Below are 26,169 nucleotides of genomic sequence, written 5' to 3' on the forward strand. Positions count from 1 at the left end.
TGTAATATTAGTTCTGATAAGTGTTTTAAAAAGCTCGCTTAAGCTCTGCTTTTCGGCAAAAACGCCCCGCTTCGGAGAAAAGCAGAAAAAAGCGGTTAAACTGTAATTTGACCTGAATTGAACGTGATTAAGGTGTTTAATTAAGTGTACTTAAGCACAATTAATTGCATCTATTTATTTTTAAATTTTTTTAATTTTGAAGGTATGTCTTCTATTTTAAAATAATAAATTAGGTTTATAATTTAGATGTTTATTTTTTAATTATGATTATGATTAAGCGTGTCTGATAATGATTTGACAAATATTTAGTATTTTTTAATGTGGTCTAGTTGCAAAAACAAATAAATATTGCAAATTTGAGATTTTTTATGCTTTTATAAATATGAGAATTAATGCATCAGACTTAAATTTATCATATTTATGTATTATTTTATCTATTTATTGGTTTGAGATAATTACAATTACACTAAAAATAAAAAACGCTTTTTCACGCTTAAACCATGTGCTAATCTCGCTTAAGCTTGAAAAACTTGGAGCTCGACATCTACGCTTCGGGACGCTTCACGCTTTTTAGAACCTTAGTTCTGATATCAATTGTAGAATCGAACATTGGTCGTTTTACCAGAAAATTATAATTAGTGATAACGGTGCAACTCAATTTTTTTAAATCATACAATACCTCAAACACTATTGTTCGAGCGTTCTCCGAATATGGACAATTATTACATCAAAAAATTAATGTTCTTTGTAACATCAAATTTTTTTATATCATTTAAATATTCGGGACTATGGAGAAAAATTACTGCAATTGTGAAATAAGCAAAGTTATGAGAATAAAATGGAAATCTGACCATTTAGAAAATCAAAATCACAAATTAGAACAACGTAAAGAATCGACTTTGAACAACTTTAATGTATGTGCAACAAAAAATTGCAAAGAACATCATATTAATATAATGAGGTCAACTTTAATACATTTTTTCTTCGTTTATGTCCTTAATCAATAGTTTTAAATTATTCAATATTAATATACATTACAGAAAGTAAAATTAGCCTCATTATCAAGCATTCCTATATTATTTCTAGAAACTCGAGCTATACTAGAGTTGAAATGTTGTCAGCTTGCCATATCTATATAGCCAAATATATTCTCTTTTTTTTTTAAAAAAAAAAGAGTTATAGCTATATATTTAATGTATACTATAGGTCAAATATATTCTCTTTTTTTAAAACTTTTGGAATTTTTTTTGGGACTAATTGCGTCAACCTCTTATAAAAAGAATAAAATATGCTTATTTTTTAAAAATCAAACGTATTTCAACATTAAGTTATAGAAATTCAGAGAGATTTACTCATTTTGGTAAAGGGTTTTTGTCTTGTTTTTAAAAAATATGAGGTCTAAAATGTTATTAATTTTATATAGGTTGTTCTTTGCTTTTTATTTTTATTTTTTTTTAGAGGGTGTGGAGTGTCGATACAATTATTTGCCTTTTTTCTCTGGAAAGAGTATCCATATATAAGCATAAATGAAAACTAAAATGACTGCTGAATATAAAGATTAATAATTAATTCTCACCCAATATACATAAATATGTAGTAAAGTTGATACACTTTTATTCACAATCTTTTTTGTCCAAAACTATAGCAGGAATTTTTTAAAATATTGATACTCTCTAAAATTGATACATCTGGGCGGTTCCAAGCTTATTTCAAAATTAGCCCAAACTATTTAAGGTACAGGCCTCATTGTTGATCTAAGGGCACGGATATCAAATCCAACCATACATTTAGAAGTCCAAGCACACCAAGGGACCGGGAAATTCAAGCCCTAATACAGTTAGGGAATGTGAAGAGATTCTCGTTAATAGATAAGATGTCTCGATAAATACGGGATTCGATCAAATCTCCTCGAAATAAGGCAAGAGTCCTAACCGCTATTAAGAGTCTCAGCCACTATGATTAAGAGTCCTACTGTGTGAGGTCTCCTATCTCAGGTGAGATTCTACCTCAGTAAAAATCCTACTTCAAAAAGGTAATTAGCAATACAAAGTATTGGTCACGGTTTTAAAACTCTCACATTCTCTTGCCTACTTAACATTGGTCTATTTTTCTCCTCTTTAAGTTTGCTCCTCGGACTGACTTAAGAATCGGAGGGGTCACGCTGGAAAACTCTCTAGCGCCCCCTAACCCTATTTCTCTATGTGCAGAGCCCGTAGTACCGACCCGATCCATTTCATTACGAAGATTCGAAGACCTGTTCTCCAGACCGAACCCGAGCTAAAATTTTGGTATCATCGTTAATGGTTTCCTTGGTGCCTCGTGTTTTGTTCCTTTGTTGCATCCTATTACCTTGCCATATTTGTAATGGACAATCTTCATCAACTTACAATGTGATGGATGGGCTTTGGTGCTACACCGGATGGAACAACCAATTCGACTCGACTGTTCCACAGGATTTGGGCATTGGCCTGGGTGACAAGAACATGTCCATATGTACGTGCCTCAAGAGCTTGATCTGATCAAGAAGGTCGAGTTCCACGGTCCATGTAGAAATACGACCATGGTTTGAATCAACGGGACTCTTGTGGCTCCGAATGATTTTCGAGACTTGGGAATGATTTTGTTCATTAAGGTCGACCAGCCGCTTTGATCCTTGGAGGAGTTATCGATGCCAAGGGTGATGGTTTGTGGGCATGCAGGAGTAAATTTGTCCATATTTTGTATTTTTTAAATTTTTAGGACGAATTTTTTGAGAAAAATTTGAAGAAATTTGTTTTTTATTTGGGTTAATATCATATCAGGAAATGAATTTTTGTCCGTTCAATTTTAGGTTTTATTTATTAAGTTTTGGTCTTAGTGTATTAATTTTTATTTCTTCTTTATTTTGGTCCAACTTGTCTATTTTTTTTTCAAAAAAAAAGCAAGTCACGTAATAAAATTTTTTTTTTGAGCAAGTCACGCCTGCTTAATTTTTTTTAAAAAAAATAATTGTTGGACGCTCGTTTTGGAGGAACTTTGTCATATGACAGACTGACGACCTACTCCAGTCAATAATACATGCATCTTTCTTTTCTTTTACAAAGAAGACGTTAAAATTTATTTTAAAGTGATGTGATGTAACTGATCAATATTAACATGGCGTGTTAAAGTGATGTGATGTATCACTGATCAATATTAATATGACGTGTTTTTTATCTAAAAATTTGCTTATATATCATTTGTCCTCGTTTCAAATGTATTATTCTTGTGCCTTTATCATTCTTCATTTCTCTAGATTTAAATGTATCGCTATTGTTCATTCCTGTGGATTTTCGTTCGATGTTTGATCAAGTAATTGCACTTCTGCACATGAGGTTTGTATGCTTTAAATTAAGTTTGTCCTTCAATGTTTGATTAAAACCGTTAATTTATTTATTTTTTATTATATATTTGCTGATAAAATTTTTATTTTGAACTTCTGTTTGAGGTAAGCGTTGATATAAATTAATTTACTAGAGTATTCGAAAAAAAATAAGAATTTATCATAATCTTACGTTTCGAGTTTATGATTAAAATGCTTAATTATGTTTCTATGTATTATTAGTTATTCTTATTATTTTATATTATGCAAATGATAATAACAATACTTAAAAGTATAACAATAATTATTGTTGTTGTTTTATATATGTAGTATATAAAAAAAATTAGATAACAATTAATTTATTTTACACAAATAATATAAATGTTCTTATTATAAATATTGTTAAATTTTTTTTTAACTATTTGTTATTATAAAAATTATTATTTATAATATTATTAATTTATAAGATACAACTAAGAAATTTATTTTTTGTATTAAAGAATAATAATCAACTTTTTTAAAAAAATAATAATAATACTTATATTTATAATTATTATTGATGTTGTTGTTTTATATAGTAGCATATAAAAAATTAAGTTTTACAGTTAATTTATTTTACGCAAGGAATGAGTCGTGGAAGATTGTATACTCATGCTTTGTCGCCAGTCAGGGGTCGAGAATGATGGTTCATCGGCTACACAATCATCTCTCAGTCGTCGCCTTCTGTTTGAAGACCTAGCATGATGATGTTGTTGCTCGGGTGTTCTAAAGGACATTTCATACAGTAAATCACCGGTCTGGATAGTTTTTTTAACAACTTCAGCTAATGTTTCATGCGGTTGATCGTCAACAGAGAGTCCTCCAAACAAATTCTTTAAAATTGATGCTTCATTTCTCTAATATAAAATATAAATAAATAACGTATCAAACACATGAATAATAAATTGTAATAGAATAATGCAAAGTGTTGAAAATAAATTGTTTAACAAGCACTTACCACAACACGTCTGAAATATGCATCTCCAGGCTGATAACCGTAATCGATTTGTTGAGGCTCGATAGGAGATATGAAACGTCGAGTTATAGAATCATACCATGTCTCATAATCATATGTCATGCTAAAATTTTCAACCAATTCACTGTCAACGATCAGATTATGACGATTTTCCCACGCATCCACTATTGGTCTATGATGTTTTACCCAATCATAATTTTTGCGCCCCCGCCTTGAGCATTCATGTAACTGATCTCCATCAAGTGCTGGTATTGGAATGTTTTGTGACATTCCAAATTGCCGAAGAACTCGATTTGGGCGATGCATCTCGACAATGTGAAAACATATCAGTGGGCACACACTTCGCCAGAGAGTGGGATGTCTACATTCTAAGGGCAATGACAAAACATCCACAGCTTCAAGGTCGTATACGAGCCATTTAAACTACAATGAATAAACAAAAGGAATCATGTACAAAAGTGATAATATCTGACATATTTTAAATTTTAAATTTTAAACAATGTAAATACCTGATCATCTCCCATTTTTTCAAGCACATAACGAATGATCCGCACAGAGTACGTAGGTGTTTGTGTCCAGGTGAATACATTACTCCATCTGCATATACATTAAGTTTGTAAGACTTTAAAATAATGATGACTTTATTAATTTTATATCATATGTTGCAAATATTACCTTGTTCCATATGTTGGAATTAGAAGAATATTATCACCGCTATTTTGATTTTCATGTCGCATTATTACGTTGTATCCTAAACGGTCAGGACATAAAGGAATCATTCTAGACCATGCCCAAATCTGTAAAACAATTGAGTTTCATTAATGTCCACAAAACAATAGTATATATTCAAATAAAAAATGTAATCAACATACCTGTAAAATGTATAAAGGACATGCGATTTCTTGTTTCCCTGATCCAGATGCATGACACAACTCATGATATAAATATGCAAGTACAGCGCTTACCCAACTATAACTACGAACCTTATGCAAATCTTGCAGAAAATGTAAGTACAACAATTTGACCGCACAACCTTCAGAATCGGGTAACATACAACCACCAATAACCATCAGCGCAACACATCGGGAGTATTGTGCGACTTCTATATCTGTACTGTTTTCACCAATTACCGTTTGTGTACAGTGTAAGTACAAAGTAGTCAACTTTAAACTATTTGATCCAAAGTCTGTCTGTAGTGGTACAAAACCTAACCAATCATAACAGTAACCCTGCCATACATTAAACTTGTGGGATACATCAGTCCCGATAATAGGATCACCGTCAACATTAAGCCCCCAAATTATTGCAATATCTTGTAGTGTGATTGTTGCCTCGCCAACTCGAATGTGGAAAGTATGAGTTTCTCGGCGCCATCTTTCGACAAGCGCAGTTATCAAATGATTATCGTAAACAAAATCACCACAGCAGAGGATGCCATAAAAACCCATTTCATGTTGACATAACCGAACACGATGGTGTATTAAATCACTTTCCACAATTTCCAAATTAAATTATCTGATTTACGTACTCTTAGGGTGTTATCCAAGTTGTTAGGTGTAATAAAACTAGATATATGTGTTTGTTGCTGATAAAGAACAGTATCATCAACAGGTCCAGCATTTAATATCATCCTGTAATTAATAACAAGAATAATATATTATTATATAATACAATATTCTCTAAAAATAATAACTACAAAATCAATTAACAAAACAATTATAATATATAAATATATTAACTATACGTAAACCAATTTTCAAATAACAAAACAATAAATTTAACATATTATAAATAATAATGCAAATTATTATATATTTTAAAAAATAACAAGATAGGCGTGACTTTCTTTTTAAAAAAATAATAATAAGGGAAGTCTCCTTTTTTTTGACAATAATAGAAATTATTAATGGAAGTCACGCCTACCAAAAAGACGTGACTTCTTTTTTTTTATATGGGATAGTATATTTTTTCAAATAAATTATAAAACGTGATATTTTATTTTTAAAAAAAAATACGTGATTTTATTTCTCATTTTACAAATAATCTTTTATATTAAATATGAAATAAATATATACATAAACAAATAATTTTAAAATTATTATTATCGTACTATATAATTATTATAAAACAATAATAATAACGAAAAAAAATAGCATATAACATAAATTTTTTTAACATTTTTTTTAAAAAAATAATAATGATAATGAAAATTTATCAAAAGTTTATAAAAGGAGTCAGATTTACCTCTAAATATCCTACCTATGAATAAGGTTAGAACGATTTTGAAATTTCTTTAAAAAAATTAGTAATGACTAAAAAATCACGTAATAATTAAAATTGAAAAAAATTAAATAACACTACAAAATTAGTCTAACATAAATAATAATTTCATTTATAAATTTAATATTTAACATAATAATTTATGTTGGTATACATACCTTAATATAAGTTGGAACTAAAATGAACCTGCAAAAACAAAAAAAAAATCAAATTAATAAAAATCTGCAGGAAGTGAAAAAATAAATTCAAACATTTACGAGAACTTACCGATGAAAAATATGAGAAGGGTGAATGAAATGAGAGAATGAAGTATTCAATTTATAGAGAAAAATTTATAATAATATAATGAATCCAAAATTATTAAAGCTATGTTGTTGCAGCTTTTAATACATGTGCTGAAACGGCGTGCAACTCTGAAATAATTAACGCTCACAAGTGTATTATTTTTTTTAAAAAGGTAAAAGCAAGTCACGCCTAATAAAAAAAAATTATCACGCTGAGATGGCGTGACTTGCTTTTTTAAAAAAATAAAATTAGGCAAGTAAAAAAAAATATTTTCTAAGTCATTAGTTTGTCAATTTTTTTTTTACTTAATTTTATTAAAGTATTATAAAATATGCTGTAAACGGTTAAAAAGCCCGAAAGATACCTTCCTCTGGCAATTTAAAGTAGCCTAAGTGAGTTGACTCTTTCGTAGCTCTTAAATACTCTTGCATCCTCTTGTTATAGGCGGCCTCACTTTTATAAAATGTATAGGCTTTTTTCCACACAAAAATCATGGAAAAAAGCAACGTTTAGAAATAGATTTCTATTTTATTTATATTTAATTCTTTTAAAAAAATAATTACACATTTTTCAATATCTAGTTAACATTGATCTCTCTACGATCAAAGAAAAATGTGTTACTAAATATAGATATTGAATAATATATTTGGGACAATCGAAAAATAATTTCGTATAATGGAAATGATTATATATATATAGTAGGTCTCTTGTGAAATAGTCTCACGAATCTTTATTTGTGAGACAGGTCAATCATACTGATATTCACAATAAAAATTAATATTCTTAACCCGAAAATTATGTGTAAGTAATATGTTATATAAGTAGTGTTTCTCGGAAGTAGCATATATCCTAATATATAGGAAGATATTTCTTTTGATTTTATAGGAAGTGTCATTTTGGTTTAATTTAATACTTAAAATTTATTTAAAACAACTTATACTGTATATGCAAATATTTACATGTTTTTTAAAGCATATTTTAAAAATTAAAGATTACATCACTTTTTAAAAAAAAAATCATATAAAATTTATTGAATCATTCAAAATAATCGAAGAAATCTCAGCACCTATTTTAATTTCCCAAATTATCCTAAAATCTATTTTTCCTCTATTTCTCTCAATCTCCTCTTGATCATGACTTGTGTGATGTGTCTCTACCCTCATAATTTGTTTCCTATCCACGAGAATTTATTTTATCCAAATATATTAATATCATACTTTCCAAAGAAGAAGAGATTAATCATTACAAAAATATATTATATAAAATTTAAAACTTTTAAGATATTAAAAATTTTTAGTTAATACCTTAAGGATTAAGAGCTATAATTATATATTTCTATTTTGCATAAACAAAAATGTCATCTATGGTAAACTATAGATGTATTATTGATACCAATTGCAAATTAGTTCCTTAAGTTGATCTATTTTGATTCTTTGTCCATTTTCAATACCACATAAGCATGTTCCGCAGTCAGTTATGTAACTCCGGTAAAAAAAAAAAAAAACAATATCATAAAAAATCTAGTGAACGAACAAAAACTAAGATTTGATTAGTGGAATCAATGTGATAATTTTGCAATGTTGCCTTAAATTTCCAAATGACATATTTTGAATAGATCATTGGCTAGTTTCAAACTTTTACTTTCATACAAACTTATTAACAGAACACAACTTATTGACCTAGTTTTCACACGATCAATTCAAGGCTTTAGGAAACCATAGAAAAAGATGTACACAAAGATATTAAATTTTGTCTATAAGACTATCAATCCTTAGCAAAAAAATGGCAATGAATGACTATTTACTTCGTCCTAAAAAGGAAAATGAAGACCAAAACTATCTAAAATATCTAGACCTATGGGTACACGATCTCGGCATGTCTCGGAGCATTTTTTGGTTGGAACTTGGTCATTGTCTTGAGGCGGCGTTAGATTTTTTATCCGGATTAACCGAATTTCCAGAGAAGCAATGTCGTACGTGCACTCGATGCATTTTTGTGTCAGTTGAACATCTGCCTCTTACATTTACCAACAAAATCACTTCCTTGTCTCTGGTATCTTCAGACCACCAGCTCTGTGGGATGCCGTCGACAAACTCCTCCAATGTGTGGAATTCTTCATGATGTATCGATATCTCCACAACTTGATCCGGCTTTATCATGCCAGCTCCAGGCGTCACCTAAATAATTATGTACAAACACAAGGGTATGGTAAAAGCATGAGCTTATTTGTGAAAATTTCCCAAAGATTGATCTAGTAGTATCAAATAGGATCCAGGATTTTATGTATAGGTGGGGTAAATCCTATTTTGATTAAAATGTATATTGCATCAAAATATATTAATTTGTAGAAAATTTAAGAGATTACCTCGAGCCAAAGTGGGAAACCATAAGAAGCTCTTGGCCGGAAATTCGATGAGACCTCATCTTCATTGATGCTGGATTGACCTTCACAGATTATATGAAAAAATACTATGTCTTCACCACTTTTATTGGTGATTTTCAAATTGAATGTGTCTTGGTTCTGCAGCACGATTTGGTTGGTACTGACAGCGGTTTCTGGAACAAACCGCTGTGCTTCACAGCTAGATCTGATTGCTTCATTGGATTCGAGTATTTTTCCGAATTCCTGTCTCCTTATTGATCTATTAACATGAGCAATATCCACATTCAACTTGCATCGTACAGGTTTATGATCACTCTCAGTCACGTCCATACGAGCATCGTACCTTTTCGATAAAACAGATCAAGAAATAGACAAAAAATTTAACAAATATATAAATAAATATATAGAAGGAAGGAAGGTAATAATTAAATCCATGCAACCCACAATAGAATGGAAGCAACGACGGGAGATTCTAGACTGCATTCTTGCCCTGAAGCAACTCTGCTATCTCGATATAGTATTCTGTCACACCAAGCTGGGATTCGTTTTTTCTCACCAGAATCATAGCCTGGGAATCAAAAAGGTTCTACGAAGATTAACCACGTAAATTAGTAGCAAAATTCATCAAAACTGGCTGTAAAAGAGCCAAATTATTCTTTGAAATGTATATACCTCCTAAACCAGGTTTTCCTCTTTCGAACTTGTAAGTTGGAGGAAATCTGATAAGTGCCTCACTGCATTCCTTGAAAGACTCTACCGGCTTTCATTTCAGCTCGAAGCTGGTCTTTCTCTCGCAGCCAATCAAAGCTTCTTTGGGAAACAAAGTCTCTTGCTTCATCGTAAGATATTCCAAAAAGGCGATAGTTAAAATCACCACAAAATATGAACATATCAGCTTCAGCAAGATCGGGCTTTCCCTCATCGAGATTAATTGTTGCGACCTATTGTTATCATTAAAAATAAAAAAATAAAAAATAAAAAAGAATACATTTGTGAAACAAAAAAGAAAATATCAACAAAAAGTATTCACAAAATAATCCTTTGTGCGTACGTTAGGACCACGAAGCATTTGAGCTGCAGATGAGACACCAGCTGCAACAGAGACGATCCATGGCAAGCCAAAAGAGTAAAGCAGCCAGAATAAATATGTAGAGAAGACAATACAGCAAGACAAAAACAGGATTCGCAGCATACCAGCAGCATTGCTTAGGAGGTTTGAAGACCGCGTGAAAGTCATTGTTCGAAATATATGATCAAAATCAGCATTGCGACGATAACTGCTTCCAAATGTGCAGCTAAGTGACAATTTGCAAAACATATGATCCTATCAAATACTCTCAACCTTAAACCAACACCTCCCTGCATGTCAGATTTAGCCACATATATCACCAGCATATCAAACACGTCCACAAAATATCCATTTATGTCTGTATGATAAACTAGGTAAGAGGAATTAGAATTTTATCTTATAGATTTTTCGCCTCTTCGGTACGTCACTGATAGAGTCCACAAAAATAAGATCTTTATTTAATTATTTTTACGAGGAATTAGAGTTTACAATTCATTTCATACACATTATTATTCAAGCATATGAATGCAGTCTGAATTTTAACTGAAAAGTTTTCGGAACTTTTATTATGTAATTAGATTAATAATATGGATGAAAACATTGTAGACTGAATAATTAACAACGCACACATCACATATACCATGTATCTGCTACGTATATTATGAAATAGCACCACACAGATTTTTGTTCTCTTTGTTCTGTCGCTAATTGAATTACTAAACGGGAAAATTGTTTTTTCAGTCCATTATGTTCGTCCTCTCGCAATTTTAGACCGCTATATAGCCAAATTGCAGCCTTAATCATGTATGTTTATTTCATTGCAATTTTGGTTCGATTTTGTCCATAAAAACCACTACTCACCGGAGTTTGATGATTTGACGTCGGAACTTGTCTATAACATAAAAATTGGGGATCTTTCGAATTGGAGTTGAAAAATGTCGATTTGGGGAGAGGATGCTCCTAAATCCTTTTGAATGGTTGCTTGAAAGATCCTCAATTTTTATGTCACATAGGCAAGTTTCATCGTCAGATCATCAAACTCTGGTGAGTAGGGGTTTTTCCGGTCAAAATTGCAAAAAAATTTAAAATAAAGGACTAAGACTGTAATTTAACTATACAACGGACTAAAATCACAAGAGAACAAACATAACGATCTTACCAAAATAGCTTTACTTTTTTAAAAACAATCATCTTCAGGGATTGCAATTCATATTTCGATATTCATATTTATGAGAATAACCTGATTTTACATATAAAAAAAATTCAAATTTTGATTGATCTGATACTATTAATAAATTCGACAAATAGTAAGGGAAGTAAATATCAAATTCAAGTGAGATGAAGCTGTTGTTGCAGTTGCTCAAACATAAAATGACGTTTCTGCATCTAGAAGAAATCTTAGGGAGAGGAGAATACAATTCAAATAAACCACAAAAGTATTTTTGGTTTTACTTGTGATCATATTGAAATGTTGAAAGAGTAAACGATTTGGTACCTTATTACCAATTGCGCGGCCTAATCCACATGCTACTGCTCCAACATCCAGATCCCCGACATGAGTTCTGAGTGTTTTCCTCACCCTTAGAACGAAATGAGTACTGATCAGAATTACACTATATATTGTTATCAAAAATTTTGAAAATGCTTTATTTCGATGATCCGCAAGTGCTTTTTGGACACCAATACAATGTAAGAGCTCAATAATGCACAACATAAAAATTGTACCAGATTGCTATAAGCAAGCCAGCCAACTGCCTAGACCCAACACGCTCAAATGTTGACCCTTCATCTAAAGCCTTTCCAATGTGGTCTTGCCACCATTGCCCAATTGAACTGCCTTCAAGTCCTACCTAAAATATAGATAATAATTAGAAAGGATTGGAAATAAAATCTTTAGAACGAATGTGCATTTCTGTCGTCGAGATCATATGATAATTCAAAAGAAAAATCTATGATGAATTTATTGTATATAACATTTTCAAAGCTAGCTATTCAAGTTGTGATTGTTTGCCTTCTGCTCAAAATTGAGACATTGTTTATGTATTAAAAAGAAACCCATTAATGACTTACAGTTTCTTTTGCCGCTGACATTGCAAGGAAACCTGCACCCATTTCCACTTCTTGCAGCCCAACAACTACAATACCAACATCAGAAACTGCAGAACCTAACCATGACATAAGAGCATCATGAGAGGCTCTTCCTTGGCCAACATTCCATGTGCCAACTAGAATTCTAATATTCTCAAGTCTTGTATACAAGTCTTCTCTTGCAGCTAATTCTGGACGTAAAATATTATCAATCTGTGCTGGAGATGAGATGTTCCATCCACGTATACCCCCATGAGTTGCCAAGCTATAAACATAACCATTTCCTATTACTAATTTAATAACTGGCCCATTATGTGCAACCCAACTGGCAATTAAATTTCCTTCAAGATCCAGTAACTGGACCATGCCACTTACATAACCAACCCATATTCTTCCCCCGTGAGTGCAAAAGCACAGAACACCACATGGATGATGAGTGAAATCTTGTAAACGATTTCCATTTCCGTCCCACTGGATCAACAAGCCATTTGAACATCCAGTCCAAATCATTCCATCAGCTGTAAGAACTATTGATTCTGTTTTTTTAGTTTCTTCAGCAAAAGCCCCTGCTCCTTTTGTTGCAACACGGCGAACTGCATCTGCAGCACCCATTATAGCATTACGCGACCGCTGCAAAAACCCTTGGGATTTCTCCTTTTTAGACTTGGATACAAACTTAACATTCATCTCATCTTCGACTGTTTGGTCTTGGGTTGATGACATGTCGGCACGATTCTCAATTTGACCCTCTATATTAAATACTTTTAGAAGTTCTCTTGTACGAGCATCCCTACGATTCACCAAGCATTTATCATATGAATAACAATTTTCGGACCACAAATGGACATATAAATTTTTTATTATATCGTGATGAGTTAATATTAAAGCGAAGACTTGGGCACTTGATTTTTTCCACAAGTCAGACATAACAAAGCAATTCCTTTTAGTAATTGAATATACCATAGGGAGAAAGATGATGATCCAGCAGCCCAGACTTTGGCTCTGACATAGTCAGATAACAAGCACTTAACATCTGAGGAAGAAATATTACATACACCATTCACTGTGACTTGACTTCTGAGGTCAATGAATGATCTTTCGACCAACAATGCAGCCATATGTCTTTCCTCCAATGATAAAGAGAGAGATTTTTCTATGGCTTTCCATGGCCAGAACTTTATAACACCACCTTCAGAACCTGACCATACATCACCTGCAACCAAAACAAAATAAGTTAACTACCACCATAACAAATATATGTCAAGATTGATAAATATTAATGAATTAAACAGCATAGGTGCATTTTAAGTTTTGTTTGCCTTAAATTGCATCATGCATCAACCTTGTTGAAATCTAAGTGATCATAAAGAAATAATGTTTCAAACTAATTTCAAGTTATATGTGAAGCAATAGGTCAACACAAGGAATTTTGCAAACAAATTAAGCAAATAAGGAAATCACGTTCACATACATGTTAGAGAATGAGAGATGATTCAAAAATATCATCTTTCATGCACTATATTGTATAATAACCATCGTTGTTAAATGGGATAAAAAACACTTTGCTAGATTTACCGTAAGAAGAAATCACCATGGAGAGAACAGGCCCTCGATGTGCCTGCCAAGATAGACCTTCTTTGAAAGCAGTCTCTTCTGAGAAATTCTGTTCCATTTTCCAAGACCTAATTTTACCATCTTTATGCCCACTCCAAACCAACTTACTCCCATGATCAACCATCAAGCATATTGTCGGTGATGTGTTCGCCGATTCATAAAATGGAGCAGCGTCTTCATCCCCTCTCCGTGCCCTGCCCCCTGTCCCGATTCCAGGCTTGTATGCATCAGAATAGTTCCATACTCTGATGCCTGATTCTTGCCCAGCCCACAATTGTGTTTCTGTACTAGCAATTGCTCTTAAAAACTTTCCAACCTGTAAGACATCCATCACTTTTCAAGGGTTTACGCGTCTGCGGGTGATTCTTCAAATACTGACACACACCAGACGTTGGTCCATACAGAAATTCCACGATAAATTACCACAGATCTTAAACCATTTCTACATGTTTATTTGTTTGGGAAGTTATATTGTTATCTTAAAGATAAGATTCTCAAATTTCATGGTGCTTCATGCGCCAAATCTAGTGTCAAGATATTTGACGGGATCTAGAATACTAAATTCATTTGAACAAAAAAAGGAGCCCATGATTCCTAGAGTATAAACAAAAATTCTTTATGAGGACTTTTATGAAGATAAATCCTGACTTACCATAAGCAACAATTTTAGATTCACACCATCAAAATATATATATTACCCATCGAGTTTGGAATAGCACTGTCCATACTTTTCCACAGAGATACAAGTCACGAAATCAATGCATAGAACAAAAATTATTACAAATTTCGAATTCCCTCTTGCTTTGTTCTTTCGAGCACATTTCAAGCTGAAAACTTTGAAATTAAAAAAATAGAACAAAAACCATCAAAGAATCCTACCTGAGTTTCTCTCAAGGGGTGTGGCCTGAGTTCCAAACATGTCGGCCGAGAAGGGTGCACAGCCGCCCTGTTAGGTGCCTTGAATACTCCCACGTCACCACCACTCCCCACAAACTCCGGCAGCGGCTGCTGTGGCAGTCTCTGGCCTTCATCACACGCACCGCCATCCCTCAACGCCAGTCCTTCAATCCTCTGGCTCATACCAATATAATCCACGTGACGCTCGCTCACAGACCCTATTCCTCCACCACCAGAATTCCCAGCAGTGGTGGAATACGGATAAAACTCATCTTCATCGGAAGAATTCGATTTTCCGTCATTATACACATTGTTCTTACTGGTAGCGTGGTTTATCATAATCTGATTCTCATCGAGGCTGTGCTTGCGGATCTGATGGTGGCGGTGCTTGTTGTGGGTTCCGGTGTTCGTTCTCAGCTGGTGGCTGTAGGAGTGGGCTTTCCGGCGCGGAGGCGCCAGTGACAACTCCTCCAGCGCCGTCTTGTCATCCTCCTCTAAACGTTCGTCCATTTCCGGAGATGGGGTTGCGCTCGGGATGATTTTCTCCTGAACAAAAACTTTTTCATCAATGTTTTTGGGATTGGGATCCAGGAAAATGTGAGAGCCGGAGTGAATGTGGGGGGGGAGAGAAAAGGTCCAAATGTGGAGTGTTAGTGGGGTGGCAGTCCGAGAGGAAACCGGCGCAAAATTCTGGTAATGTACGGACAACAACAATTCCATTTTCCAGGGTGTGCCAGAGTGGCAGATTAGATTAGGAGATATTTTAGTTTCTTTTATAAATAGTATATATTTTTCTATTATACTGCGGTTTTATCCGATCATACAAGAGTAAGTCTCTTGTGATACGATCTTCACGAATTTTTATCTGTGAGACGGATTAATCTTACAAATATTCATAATGAAAAGTAATATTTTTTCATTGATTACCCAAATAAGAGATTCGTCTCACAAAATACGACCCGTGAGACTGTCTCACACAAATTTTTGTCATAATTTAATTTACAGTAGTTTACATTTTTAAAATATAAAACTCGTCGTTATTTTTCGATGTGTATTACATAAATCTCGTTACTAAAATTTGACAAAAAAATTTAATAGATTTGAATTTGAGATATAGATTATTAGTATTATACGAGATAAAGATATATTTTAGTATGAGTTCAGAAATAAAAAAAAAATTGTAGAAACAAAAACAAAAACTATATTGTTTATAATTATAAATAAGATATCCAGAAATCACATAATCTTTTTTCCCCTGCTATCAAATTAAATATCATGGGAATCTTTATCCCCTCTTCGATAAAACTTCAAATCAAGTTCAGATAATGAAATTATTTAAATCTTTTTTTCATATCTATTTTAAGTGTATGTGCTTTTTTAATATCTATATTATAAAAAATGGACTCTTAGAATAACTATTTTTAGTATCTTACTATAACATTTTTTAGTACAAAAAACAAATTTTTTGTTTAATAAAAGACAGCACAAAAAACTTATTTTATTAAATTTATAACTTATCTATAACTAATACATCTTATCCACTTTTCAAAATCTTTTAAATTAAATTATTTTTTATATTCATATCTATACTTCTAAATTTTTAGATGTTTATATCATTCTTAATATAAAAAATTATAGAAACATTTATTAATTTGAAATTAACAAAATTATAATATGTAAATAATTATTCCAAGTGCATGCAGATGGACAACAATATCATTATTATGAGTAGTTCTTCTGTGAGACGATCTAACTAAACTATATTTGTTAGACTAGTTGACTCGATCCATACCAGCAGCGAAAAGTAATATTTTGACATAAAAATTGAAACATTTGCTGCTTAAAATTGCTAAAAAATTATATTTCTTTTATATATAAACTCAATTTTCGAAAATTACTAACTCATGCATGCATACAATACCAATGAAATTTTCGCATTTTAAAATAATAGCAGTCAGTTAACCGATAAATACTGCACTTTAAATAAAAGAAAAGTCGACAAACCTAGACTTATGTGTCAAAATCATGTAAATAAGAAACAAGTAAAAATCTTGACAAAATCCTCAACATATAAAAACAAGCGTATAAAATATTCATGTTCACTCCTAACTCAAATACATGATGTGAGAAAATGTGGTCCTCAGGTTCATGCGCGCATATCCAGCCCTGCCTACTCAGACTTCGGCACCTCCAGCCTCTTCATCATCATACTCACATGCATCATTCACGCCTAGTGAGTCTAAAGACTCAACACACCTATATTGTTATAACAACTACATATACATAGCACACAACAGTGAAAAATAACGTAATAAAATATATTTCATGAACTTAAAATCATAAACGTAAATGTGTCGTAAAATAGCATAATGTGTCAAAACATGTCTCATCATATACGTATATATTTTTTTCAATTGAATTTAATTAATTAGTTGTGACTTTCGTATCAGCTATATTTGATGGATACATCGATGTATAATTGTGGTACCCAGCCATGAGGACATCAGCGACAGTATTATCTGGCCACTGAGCCTTGGCCTCAGCTCATAATATCTCATATAATCGTATTAGTCACAACCAACTCCATATTCATCACTTAATAAAATCGTGCATATACATAAAATTTTCCTTAAAATCAAGCATGCAACTTATTTTCATATTTACATAAAAAGTCATATACATGATACATAAAAATTTAAAAAACATGCTAAATTTGTGATCGGGGTGCTGTCAGGATTCAAAACTCGACCCGAGTGCGAAATGATCATTTTGCCCCTAGGAACCCAAAATGACCATTTTACCCCTGGATCTCAAAATTTCGACCCGAAGCTTACCAAACTTCTTAAAACACCACAAAACATATTTATAAGCATTTCTTAGACATAAACTCGAGCCCGTTTCAAAGCTTAAACGATTCATTTTAAAATTTGGATTGGGATCCCCGTTTTAACCCGAATCAACCCGAAACTTAACCAAATTTCTTCCAAATTTTACCACACCTTATACACGTCTTAACAGCCCTTAAACCATCTAAACCAGTCGACTAAACCCTTCTAACAGCCCCTACAATCTGCTGGAAAAATCGACACTTGCACTCCTCAAACCCTAGTCGCACCAACTCATCGGTTTGCCAACCCTAGACCTAATCCTCGGGGACAAGCCTTGGACCATCCCTCCCTAGCCCTCTTAGGACCTTCCTGGATCGACATAAGCCGAGCTCACAACCCCATTCACAACGTCCCAAACTATTCGCTCGGTAACAAGCCCCAACCCGACCTTTCTAGGTACAAGCGCAACAACCGACCCCTACACGAGACCAGCCGCACTCAAGCCCTCCTAGTCCACGTCCCAACCCCCTTAGGACTGCACCGTGGCTTGGATCGGCTCTCCTAGAACCGGATCTCAATACCTTGCCCGATCTAGCCACAATCAACCCAAACGCGACCTAGTCTCGATCGGATCTCACCATGGTTCGAGCAACCTTCGACTCCAGCCTTTACATACCTTTAAATCTCAGCTTAAACGCCCCTAAAGACCTAGATCCGGCAGCCCTTGCATCAAACACCAAGGAAACGTGAGTATGAGTAAAAAAAAATGCATTTTCATGTCAAACCTTTGCAACAATGATACCACAAGATAGATCAAAGAATTTTCATGCATTTACATATACTTCAGCATAATATTGGTGTGAATGAAGAGAAAAAGAAGATACATGCGTGCCTTTGCGTATTTATGCTCGAAAACTTGAAGATACTCGCATAAAACGTGCACCGGAGACACGGGGAAGATTTTCTTGAAAGAAGATTGAGAAACTTGAGAGAAAAGCTGCTGTATTTTTTTGAAAGTATGCTGCTGAAGATTGGGGAGGGACAGCCATGTTGAAGGGGTGGGGTGTTTAGGGTTTTGAAAGTAGGTTTATGTATAATATAATTAGTATAATGGGTCCTTAATTAAAATTAATGAGATTAAATAGAATTTTAGGCCCATTATAGATAAAATAATCTCATTAAGCCCAAAAACACTACCGAAAAATATTTCGTTTAGGTACATTGCTTGGAACTTTCAGGCAGTGAAGGGCACACTTGGACAACCAAATGTTCCCACTTCATTGCCAAGCGAACTGTTTCATAAACTAGCATACAAGTTTTCAAGGTATCACATGCAACAAAAATTATAAAAAAAAGACTTGCATTTATATAGGTATAACTATATAGTATAAGTATAAAAATTGCATACATACCATCTTTTGATATAGAGGAGTAAAACTTATGCAGTTCGCTTACCTTTACATGCTAACTTTTAGAAGTAGCGTTGCTCAATCGTTCACATTTCTTCCCCCCGTTGTTTCGGATGTTTCCTCAGTTTTGTATTGGTCTTTTTCATCACTTTTAACATTTTGTATTCATGTAGCGACTTTTGATAAATCATTGAGCAAATATTATGCTTCCAAATTTTCAGGTCTTAAGCTAGAAAATCTCTCATTTAACGTATTTCCTCCTGATAATAAAATTTTGCTCCATTGCAACCGTTAAAATGTGGCAAACTAAAATTTCTTTTGTCATTATAGACAAAATTGAAAATACTTTTATTTTTTGCTACCACTTTCACAATATGTTGAAAGTGTTATCATCTGCATCACTAAAATAAAAAATTAGTGGTAAAATAATATCAGGTTCCTGATTGAAACTTAAGGATCCTCGTAGATGTTTTGTCTATTCTCTTAATAAAATTTGTGTTTTAGTAAGTTTAAAAATGATATTATTAGTGGATTGTAGTTAGTGTAGAATAATTTGTCCACAATTTTTGGTGTTATATTTATTATAAATATCATATAAATGAGTTCTAATATTAAACAAAATCAATGAGTTAGATGGAACCGTTTTTGTAATACGATCTAAAGAATCGTAATATAATGTTTGCATTTCTGTGAACCATCTAATTTAATTTTAGGATCTAAAACAAAATCACATAAAATTATTTTAAAAATTCCTAAAAAATATTTTTCTCATTTTTTTCATGACATAAATATATTGAACTCATCATCATTATATTTAATCTGTCAACTAAAAATACATGCAATGTTGCAATAATGTGTTAAAAATAAATGAGAAGTAGGATAACAAACACTTGATAATTGATCACTAGCATCATTAAACACTTATGAAATTTCACAAATACTAGTTCATTTGTTTCATTGATTTGGAAACAAATAAATATCACGAGCTTAAACATGTTGATGAAAAATAAATATAATAAATCTTTATATTCAAAAGAAGATTGTTGGAACGTCCCGTGCAAACCTTTTAGGCGTCATACCATTTATTTCTCGAAATTTTTCTCATCGTTTCATAACTCGGGATATGTTTATAGATAATGAATGGTGGTGCTAATTGATTTAATATGGATTCTAAATTTTTTAATTCATCTTGAGCACAAAAAATTAATATGATATGTTTATCTAATATGAAAAAATATACCAACTAGTTATAGTTTACATATTTTAAATAAACTCACTAACATTAGAAATATTTGCACTAACATTATCAAAATAAATTGAAAAACTTGAGAAGTTAAATCATATTCTTCTAAAATAACAAGCATAAATTGAGAAATATTGTCATAGGTGGTTATTTAAAACATCTATATGTAAGCAGTCTTTTTTTAATATTCTAAGAAATATCAATACAATGACATGCAATACCTATATATGAACAACTTGTCAATTATTACTCCAAATATCCGAACACAAAGAAACTTTATTATTTAAACTAACAAATTCTTTTTTTTCAACAACTAATTTTCTAAGTGTGTGTTTTTGTGTATTTCGTGGGATTCGTTCGATAGAAAGATTTGAACTTTTGAAAACCAATTTTCAAAAGATAATTTATGACAAAAATTAAAAAAAATTTGTTCAATCACACGATATCTAGCAGTTTCTTCTCTAAATTTAGACAAAATATTTAAATAATTGAGAATCATTACCCGTTTAAGACGAGAATACCGAAATTTGAGTTTGAGAACGATCAATACCAATTTATACCTTAATGATTTTTCTCGAATACCATGTTAAAGTTTCATAATCATATCCTTGTTGAATTTTTTATATTTCTGAATAATATTTGCATTTGGCTTGTAAATCACCCGAAAGAAGCGTCACCTTTTCAAAATATTTTGTAAAAACATAAGATGTATTGTGAGGCACCGCTCGAGTTTTAGGTACCGTCGAATTGCTCATACTTTCTTGACTTAGATGATGATATGTTTGTTGGGCAGTCACTTGTTCTTTTTCTCATCATCGGAAAAATCAATATCATAGTCGTCAACATTGAATGAAATAAAATCACGATCCTCAAACTCGGGCATAATGTTTTTTCCCTTGCCCTTATCGCTACGACTTGAACTGACCATTTGTATAAAAATAACATCGAAGTAATTAGGAAAATAAATGAACGATGAACAATAATCGACAATCGATATTTTGAGAATGGAGAAATAAATCTTGAATTGAGTATAAAAAATGAAAAGGGTTAGCAGTATTTATCGGGTTGAATTCGAAGAAAATTAAATAATGTTCAATGGTCAACCATTGCATAATGGTCACGTCTTGGTAACATTGGTCATCAACATCCACAAAATCGTGGTCGTTCTTTTCTTTTTTAAAAAAAAAAATCAAGGGAAGACCCGACGGTTGAAACCCACCGAGTCGACCCACCAGATTGATCAACGACCACTTGATCATGGTCATTAACCTCCAACGGCCACTTAATCTGTTGATCATGACCATCCATTTTTAAAAAATAATAATAATTAAATATTGCCAATCCATCGGGCTCAACCAATCCAACCAGACGAGTAGACGAGTTTGAGTACCTAAAACCTTAATCGGACTGCCTTTGGTCGATCATGATAACGATTTTGGGTCAAACCTATTGACCTGGTTAACCAATCCGTTGACCACGGGCCGGGTTGGACCAACCTAGTCAGGTCCAAGCAGTCGGTTTGGAGTGACGCGTGGCCAAGTCTACACGTAAGATGGTTTCGTAATAGTTTTGTGTATTATTATTATGCATTATAACACGGATAATAAAATAGACAAAAAATGAATCACAAAAATCCATATAAGAGTGTTTAACATGTTAATTTTGTAAAATAGATTTTCAACTCGCTCCAGCTCATGGAAAAGAACTAATTTTTATGTCAAAAATATTATTTTTCAATACACATATAGATTGATTTGACTCATTTTACGAATATAAATATGTGACACCGACTCATAGGAGGTTTACTCAAAATGAATGGTTTCATCTCTTGTAAACTTGAAGGTACACCATTAAGCATTAAAAGTTCAAATATAATTTATATTGATACCCAAATTATTAAAAAATAGCTTAATTGTAGATATGAAGTTGAAATTTAAATTAGAAAAACGATTTTGCTCTTGAACTATAGTTTAAGATCCATGTTTACCACTTTCTGGTAGAGATGCGAAACGGGCTGACAAAGTGGGCCTCCAAATGACTAACCCAGCTCAACCCATCTTGGGCTGCCTAATTCGAAAATTGACTTCGCTTTATTTGCTCTCCCGCTACGCTAGCACTCATGAGACTAGCTTAGCTCAGAGTGATCCCCCACTTCATTTAGGTTCATATGTATACTTGACAACCAATTTGATACATCAGCACTTTGTCCCGATATCACAAGACAATATTTCAAAGTAAATATGTCAAAAAAAGTTCGAAACAAAGCATTAAAAGCTATCCTTATCTAGATTGATATTAACATCTCCTTGCATTGCAATATACAATTTGTTTTGTTCAAGAATATTAATAGAAGCAATTGGAGGTCCCTCCTTAGTCCTAATAGGAAAAGGAAAAAGATGATTAATAACACAGCATTAAAAATAGCTAAAATGGAACTGTTAAAACTTTGCGGATTGATCCTCTTACGCGGTTTTTTTGTCAGAGAGACGCACGGATATACCGTTTGGAAGTTATGAGGGAGAGTGTATCGAAAAGGGACAACATCGAGCCCAAGGCTGTGTTCAAAATTTCGGGAGAACAACCTGGTTTAGCAAGTTTTTTAAACTGCAAGGCGAGAATCGATTGAATAATGAAAAATCAATATGTTTTTGAGTAGATTATAAGAAATGAAACAAACAAGGAATGGCTCCAAACAACTCAAAGTTCAAGTACAAGAGAGGGAAAAAAATTACGTAAGAATCATTGCGGATTTGCAGGTGAGTAACAAGCGAAAGGTATGAAATTAAAAATAGAAGTCCGGGATATATTATACCTTGTCAACTTGTAACTGAAACTGCTTCATATTTTCAGTATAATCCTCATCCTGGAAACTAGAAACTTGTTTCTTTGAACTCATTGAATCATTAGAGCATATAGCATCATTCATACATATTTCATCCTCAGTATTTAGCATGCTGTCAACAAACTCCAAAAAGACAAGTGGTGAAATACCAGTATAGTAAAACAATACGAACAAATAAAAGAAAATCAAATCAACTCTTTTTCTAACGAAGGAAACTAAACTTCATTCAGAAAAGCTGTGAATGCTATGCCACACTCAAAAAGCTATCGAGATTCTCATTTTTCTAGGCAATAAAAAGATTTATCTATATGTTTAGATTGTCAACAGGACACTTGTCTCTTATATGAGCCTCGCCCTAGAGCAGGATGAAGTGAGAAAAAATTTAAATATTCTTTATTTTTCCAAAAAAAATTTAGCTGCGCCTCGCAAAGCCTGTTGGGACGCTGCCACCCCCTCCCTCCTCATCACAAAGAAATTCTGAAAGGTGATCTCAGTCTAAGACAAGGAAACTCAACGTGCAAAAACCAGAAATCAATCGCATTAGATAAGAAAATTTGATGATGCAGATGTAATTACAAAACTCGGTGACTGACTATATGAGTCTCCAAACATCAGTCGCAAAATCAGATCTAACGGCATAAATAACAGTAGTTTCAGGATGGAATCTCAAACCATGTTCGAGAGCGTCGATCCATATCACTGGCATAAGGCGCATAAGATAACTGCTCAATGTACGGTAGGTATGACATATCCTGATCAAAACCAGATCAGATTTAGTCCCTTCAAAAGTACTTTACTTTGTGTAACGCAACTTGGAAACTCAATTTTCCCATGAAAATGCACATGATCCAATGCTCTCTCGGCCCGAGGTGACGCCAAATTTTCTAAAAATCTATATTATTCCCACAAAATACATTATCAGGAGTCTACTGGTAGGATCTGCTCTTAGCACTCATTAATATATTTGCTAACCTTCCGAAAACAATCTACTTCCAACCCACTGACAATCTTCTTTTGATATAAATTTCGAATATACATATCTGAATGCAACTTGTTTCAATCAAAATATAAAGCTAAGCCTTTTCCTCACACACCGAGGAGGAGATTTTTAATCTTTTCTGAATCTTCCGTTTCATGTTCCATAAAACAAACAGTAAACCGCCAATCTACTACCTCCTTTTTCTCATAAAGTCAAAGTATTCAATTTCTTTATCTTCAACCAAATAAATTGCAGGACTCAATCAGTAAAATAATAGCAATTCCAAAAAAAAAAGGAGCAATTAAAAAAATCGCATTTATAATCCACTGATGGCCAGTGATCCAGGAATTATGCCTCCCACAAGCATAAGGATATAAAGGGAGAGTCCTGCTACGGATACATTCAATACAAAAATGCAATTTATCAAAATTTCATGATAAATTCAATATAAAAATAACATGAGATAGCAGCAAAATCTAACGAGACAATTGTTGTAAATAACCAAAATTAGCAAATACACATAACATATATTTTTATGTAAAGATTCATTTTTGTTAGAAATTCACTTCAACATGAACGAATCTAAACAAATTTGAAGACTCGAAACCAAACCCAGTTCAAAGAAACCTAAGAACATCCAACCCAAAAAAATCCATATACATATCAGTAAAGTTTAAAAAACTGCTGATTTACTCGTAGATTACCGAGGTTCGGTTCGGTTACTGGGCAATCGAATTTGCGGAGCAAGCCCGCTTTCGTAGGGTCGTTGATCGATTTTAATGTATCATTAGCTTCGCCAGCAGCGGTCGGTGTCGTTCGTACGTAATAGGGGGACAAAAACGCCTCAATCAATCTCTCCGAAAAACAGATATATATATATAATCCAATATCTATGTACGCATTCCAAAGTATAATCACGGCTAAGTCTATACTTAGATTGGGATTATATTATTTTATAGGAATATCATCCAAGAATTCAAATAAAAAAAATCATGAAATTCACAAGAATATAATTGATTTTTTTATGTAAAATTACATATGATGTTCTACATGATATGGCATAGACTGACTAAGGGTGAGTACGGTACGGTATATCGTATCGAACTACGGTATCGTATACCGTACCGAAAATATCGGTATGAAATTTTTTCATACCGATACCGATATCGGAAATTCGGTATACTGCACATTCGGTATATCGAATTTTCGGTATGAAAAAAGTTCATACCGGTACCGTACCGACACCGAAAATTTTGTCGGTATACCGAAAAAAATATCGGTATACCGAAACATTTTTTCGGTATACCGAATTTAAATTTTTAAAAAATAATAATAAAAAACTATTTTCGGATATTTCGGTATATACCGAAATACCGAAAAAAAATATTATGTACCGATACCGATACCGAAAATTTCGTACAGTACCGAAATTTTCGGTATACCGATTTTTTCGGTAAGTTCGGTATTTTTTCGGTACAATTTTTCGGTATTTCGGTATTTCGGTATTTTTTCCCACCCCTACGACTGACCTGAAAAAAAAAATTTATTTAATTTTTATCTTTTATAATATTTGTTAGCTATTTTTGCTGATGTGCATATTTATATTTTTCTATTTTTTCTCCAACTTATCAATAATTTATTTTAAAGTTTAAATTATTTCGATAAATATGATCTAAATTAATCATCTACAAATATCATAATAATATAATATATTTTTTACACTAAAATTATCAAACAAAACAAATTTAGTATGAGACAGAACACTAATATATATAAAGAATTTGCCTAGTCTATTTGGTATGTCCACTTCAATATTACAAATCCAACCCGAGTTAATATTTTTTTTGTTTGAAATCATATTCTAGGGGTGGGGAGGACTCAAACCTCAGTCATTACA

The 26,169-nt window shown here is 32.7% G+C and overlaps 3 protein-coding genes across 7 annotated transcripts; all 3 read right to left on the reverse strand.

The window, feature by feature from the left end:
- Positions 1-3,945: 3,945 nt before the first annotated feature.
- LOC142519780 (serine/threonine-protein phosphatase 7 long form homolog) lies at positions 3,946-6,061 on the reverse strand. Its single transcript, XM_075622808.1, has 5 exons — positions 5,228-6,061; positions 5,031-5,152; positions 4,865-4,952; positions 4,338-4,778; positions 3,946-4,236 (listed from the first exon to the last, which is right to left on the reverse strand). The coding sequence occupies exons 1-5, from the start codon at positions 5,801-5,803 to the stop codon at positions 3,946-3,948; spliced, it is 1,518 nt and encodes a 505-aa protein (XP_075478923.1). The 5' UTR covers positions 5,804-6,061.
- Positions 6,062-8,487: 2,426 nt separating this feature from the next.
- LOC142517933 (type I inositol polyphosphate 5-phosphatase 13-like) lies at positions 8,488-15,719 on the reverse strand. The gene is given in 14 exon segments (XM_075620456.1): positions 8,488-9,097; positions 9,286-9,646; positions 9,748-9,871; positions 9,976-10,036; positions 10,038-10,244; positions 10,355-10,395; positions 10,498-10,578; positions 10,581-10,662; positions 11,868-11,952; positions 12,098-12,222; positions 12,443-13,250; positions 13,421-13,673; positions 14,036-14,390; positions 14,954-15,719. Coding segments are annotated over 14 exon segments (3,591 nt in total). The 5' UTR covers positions 15,692-15,719; the 3' UTR covers positions 8,488-8,827.
- Positions 15,720-22,351: 6,632 nt separating this feature from the next.
- On the reverse strand, positions 22,352-25,135 carry LOC142519246 (uncharacterized). Of its 5 annotated transcripts, XM_075622195.1 has the most exons (5): positions 24,407-24,936; positions 23,966-24,045; positions 23,264-23,405; positions 22,918-23,055; positions 22,352-22,827 (listed from the first exon to the last, which is right to left on the reverse strand). In XM_075622195.1, exons 1-4 carry the CDS (start codon positions 24,434-24,436, stop codon positions 22,930-22,932), a joined length of 378 nt encoding a protein of 125 aa, XP_075478310.1. In that variant the 5' UTR covers positions 24,437-24,936; the 3' UTR covers positions 22,352-22,827; positions 22,918-22,929. The 5 variants fall into 5 exon arrangements, 2 of the variants coding, with proteins under 2 accessions (XP_075478310.1, XP_075478309.1); XR_012813737.1 differs by lacking the exons at positions 22,352-22,827; positions 24,407-24,936 and adding an exon at positions 24,977-25,134 and having other exon boundaries at positions 22,834-23,055; XM_075622194.1 differs by lacking the exon at positions 22,352-22,827 and having other exon boundaries at positions 22,834-23,055; positions 24,407-24,935.
- Between the last annotated feature and the right edge of the window lie 1,034 nt (positions 25,136-26,169).

This window comes from Primulina tabacum, chromosome 11, assembly GCF_025594145.1.
Source record: "Primulina tabacum isolate GXHZ01 chromosome 11, ASM2559414v2, whole genome shotgun sequence".
Lineage (NCBI taxonomy): Eukaryota > Viridiplantae > Streptophyta > Magnoliopsida > Lamiales > Gesneriaceae > Primulina > Primulina tabacum.

Excerpts from the sequence above, each read along its gene's own strand:
- LOC142519246 (XM_075622195.1), bottom strand. The coding sequence starts at position 24,436 with ATGGAACATGAAACGGAAGATTCAGAAAAG. Across the intron at positions 23,406-23,965 it reads GATCGACGCTCTCGAACATG|CATGCTAAATACTGAGGATG; the intron begins GTTTGAGATTCC and ends GTTTGTTGACAG. Across the intron at positions 23,056-23,263 it reads TTCAGTTACAAGTTGACAAG|TTTAAAAAACTTGCTAAACC; the intron begins GTATAATATATC and ends CTCGCCTTGCAG.
- LOC142519780 (XM_075622808.1), bottom strand. The coding sequence starts at position 5,803 with ATGGGTTTTTATGGCATCCTCTGCTGTGGTGATTTTGTTTACGATAAT. Across the intron at positions 5,153-5,227 it reads GTCCTTTATACATTTTACAG|ATTTGGGCATGGTCTAGAAT; the intron begins GTATGTTGATTA and ends ATTGTTTTACAG. Across the intron at positions 4,779-4,864 it reads AAAAAATGGGAGATGATCAG|TTTAAATGGCTCGTATACGA; the intron begins GTATTTACATTG and ends TATTCATTGTAG.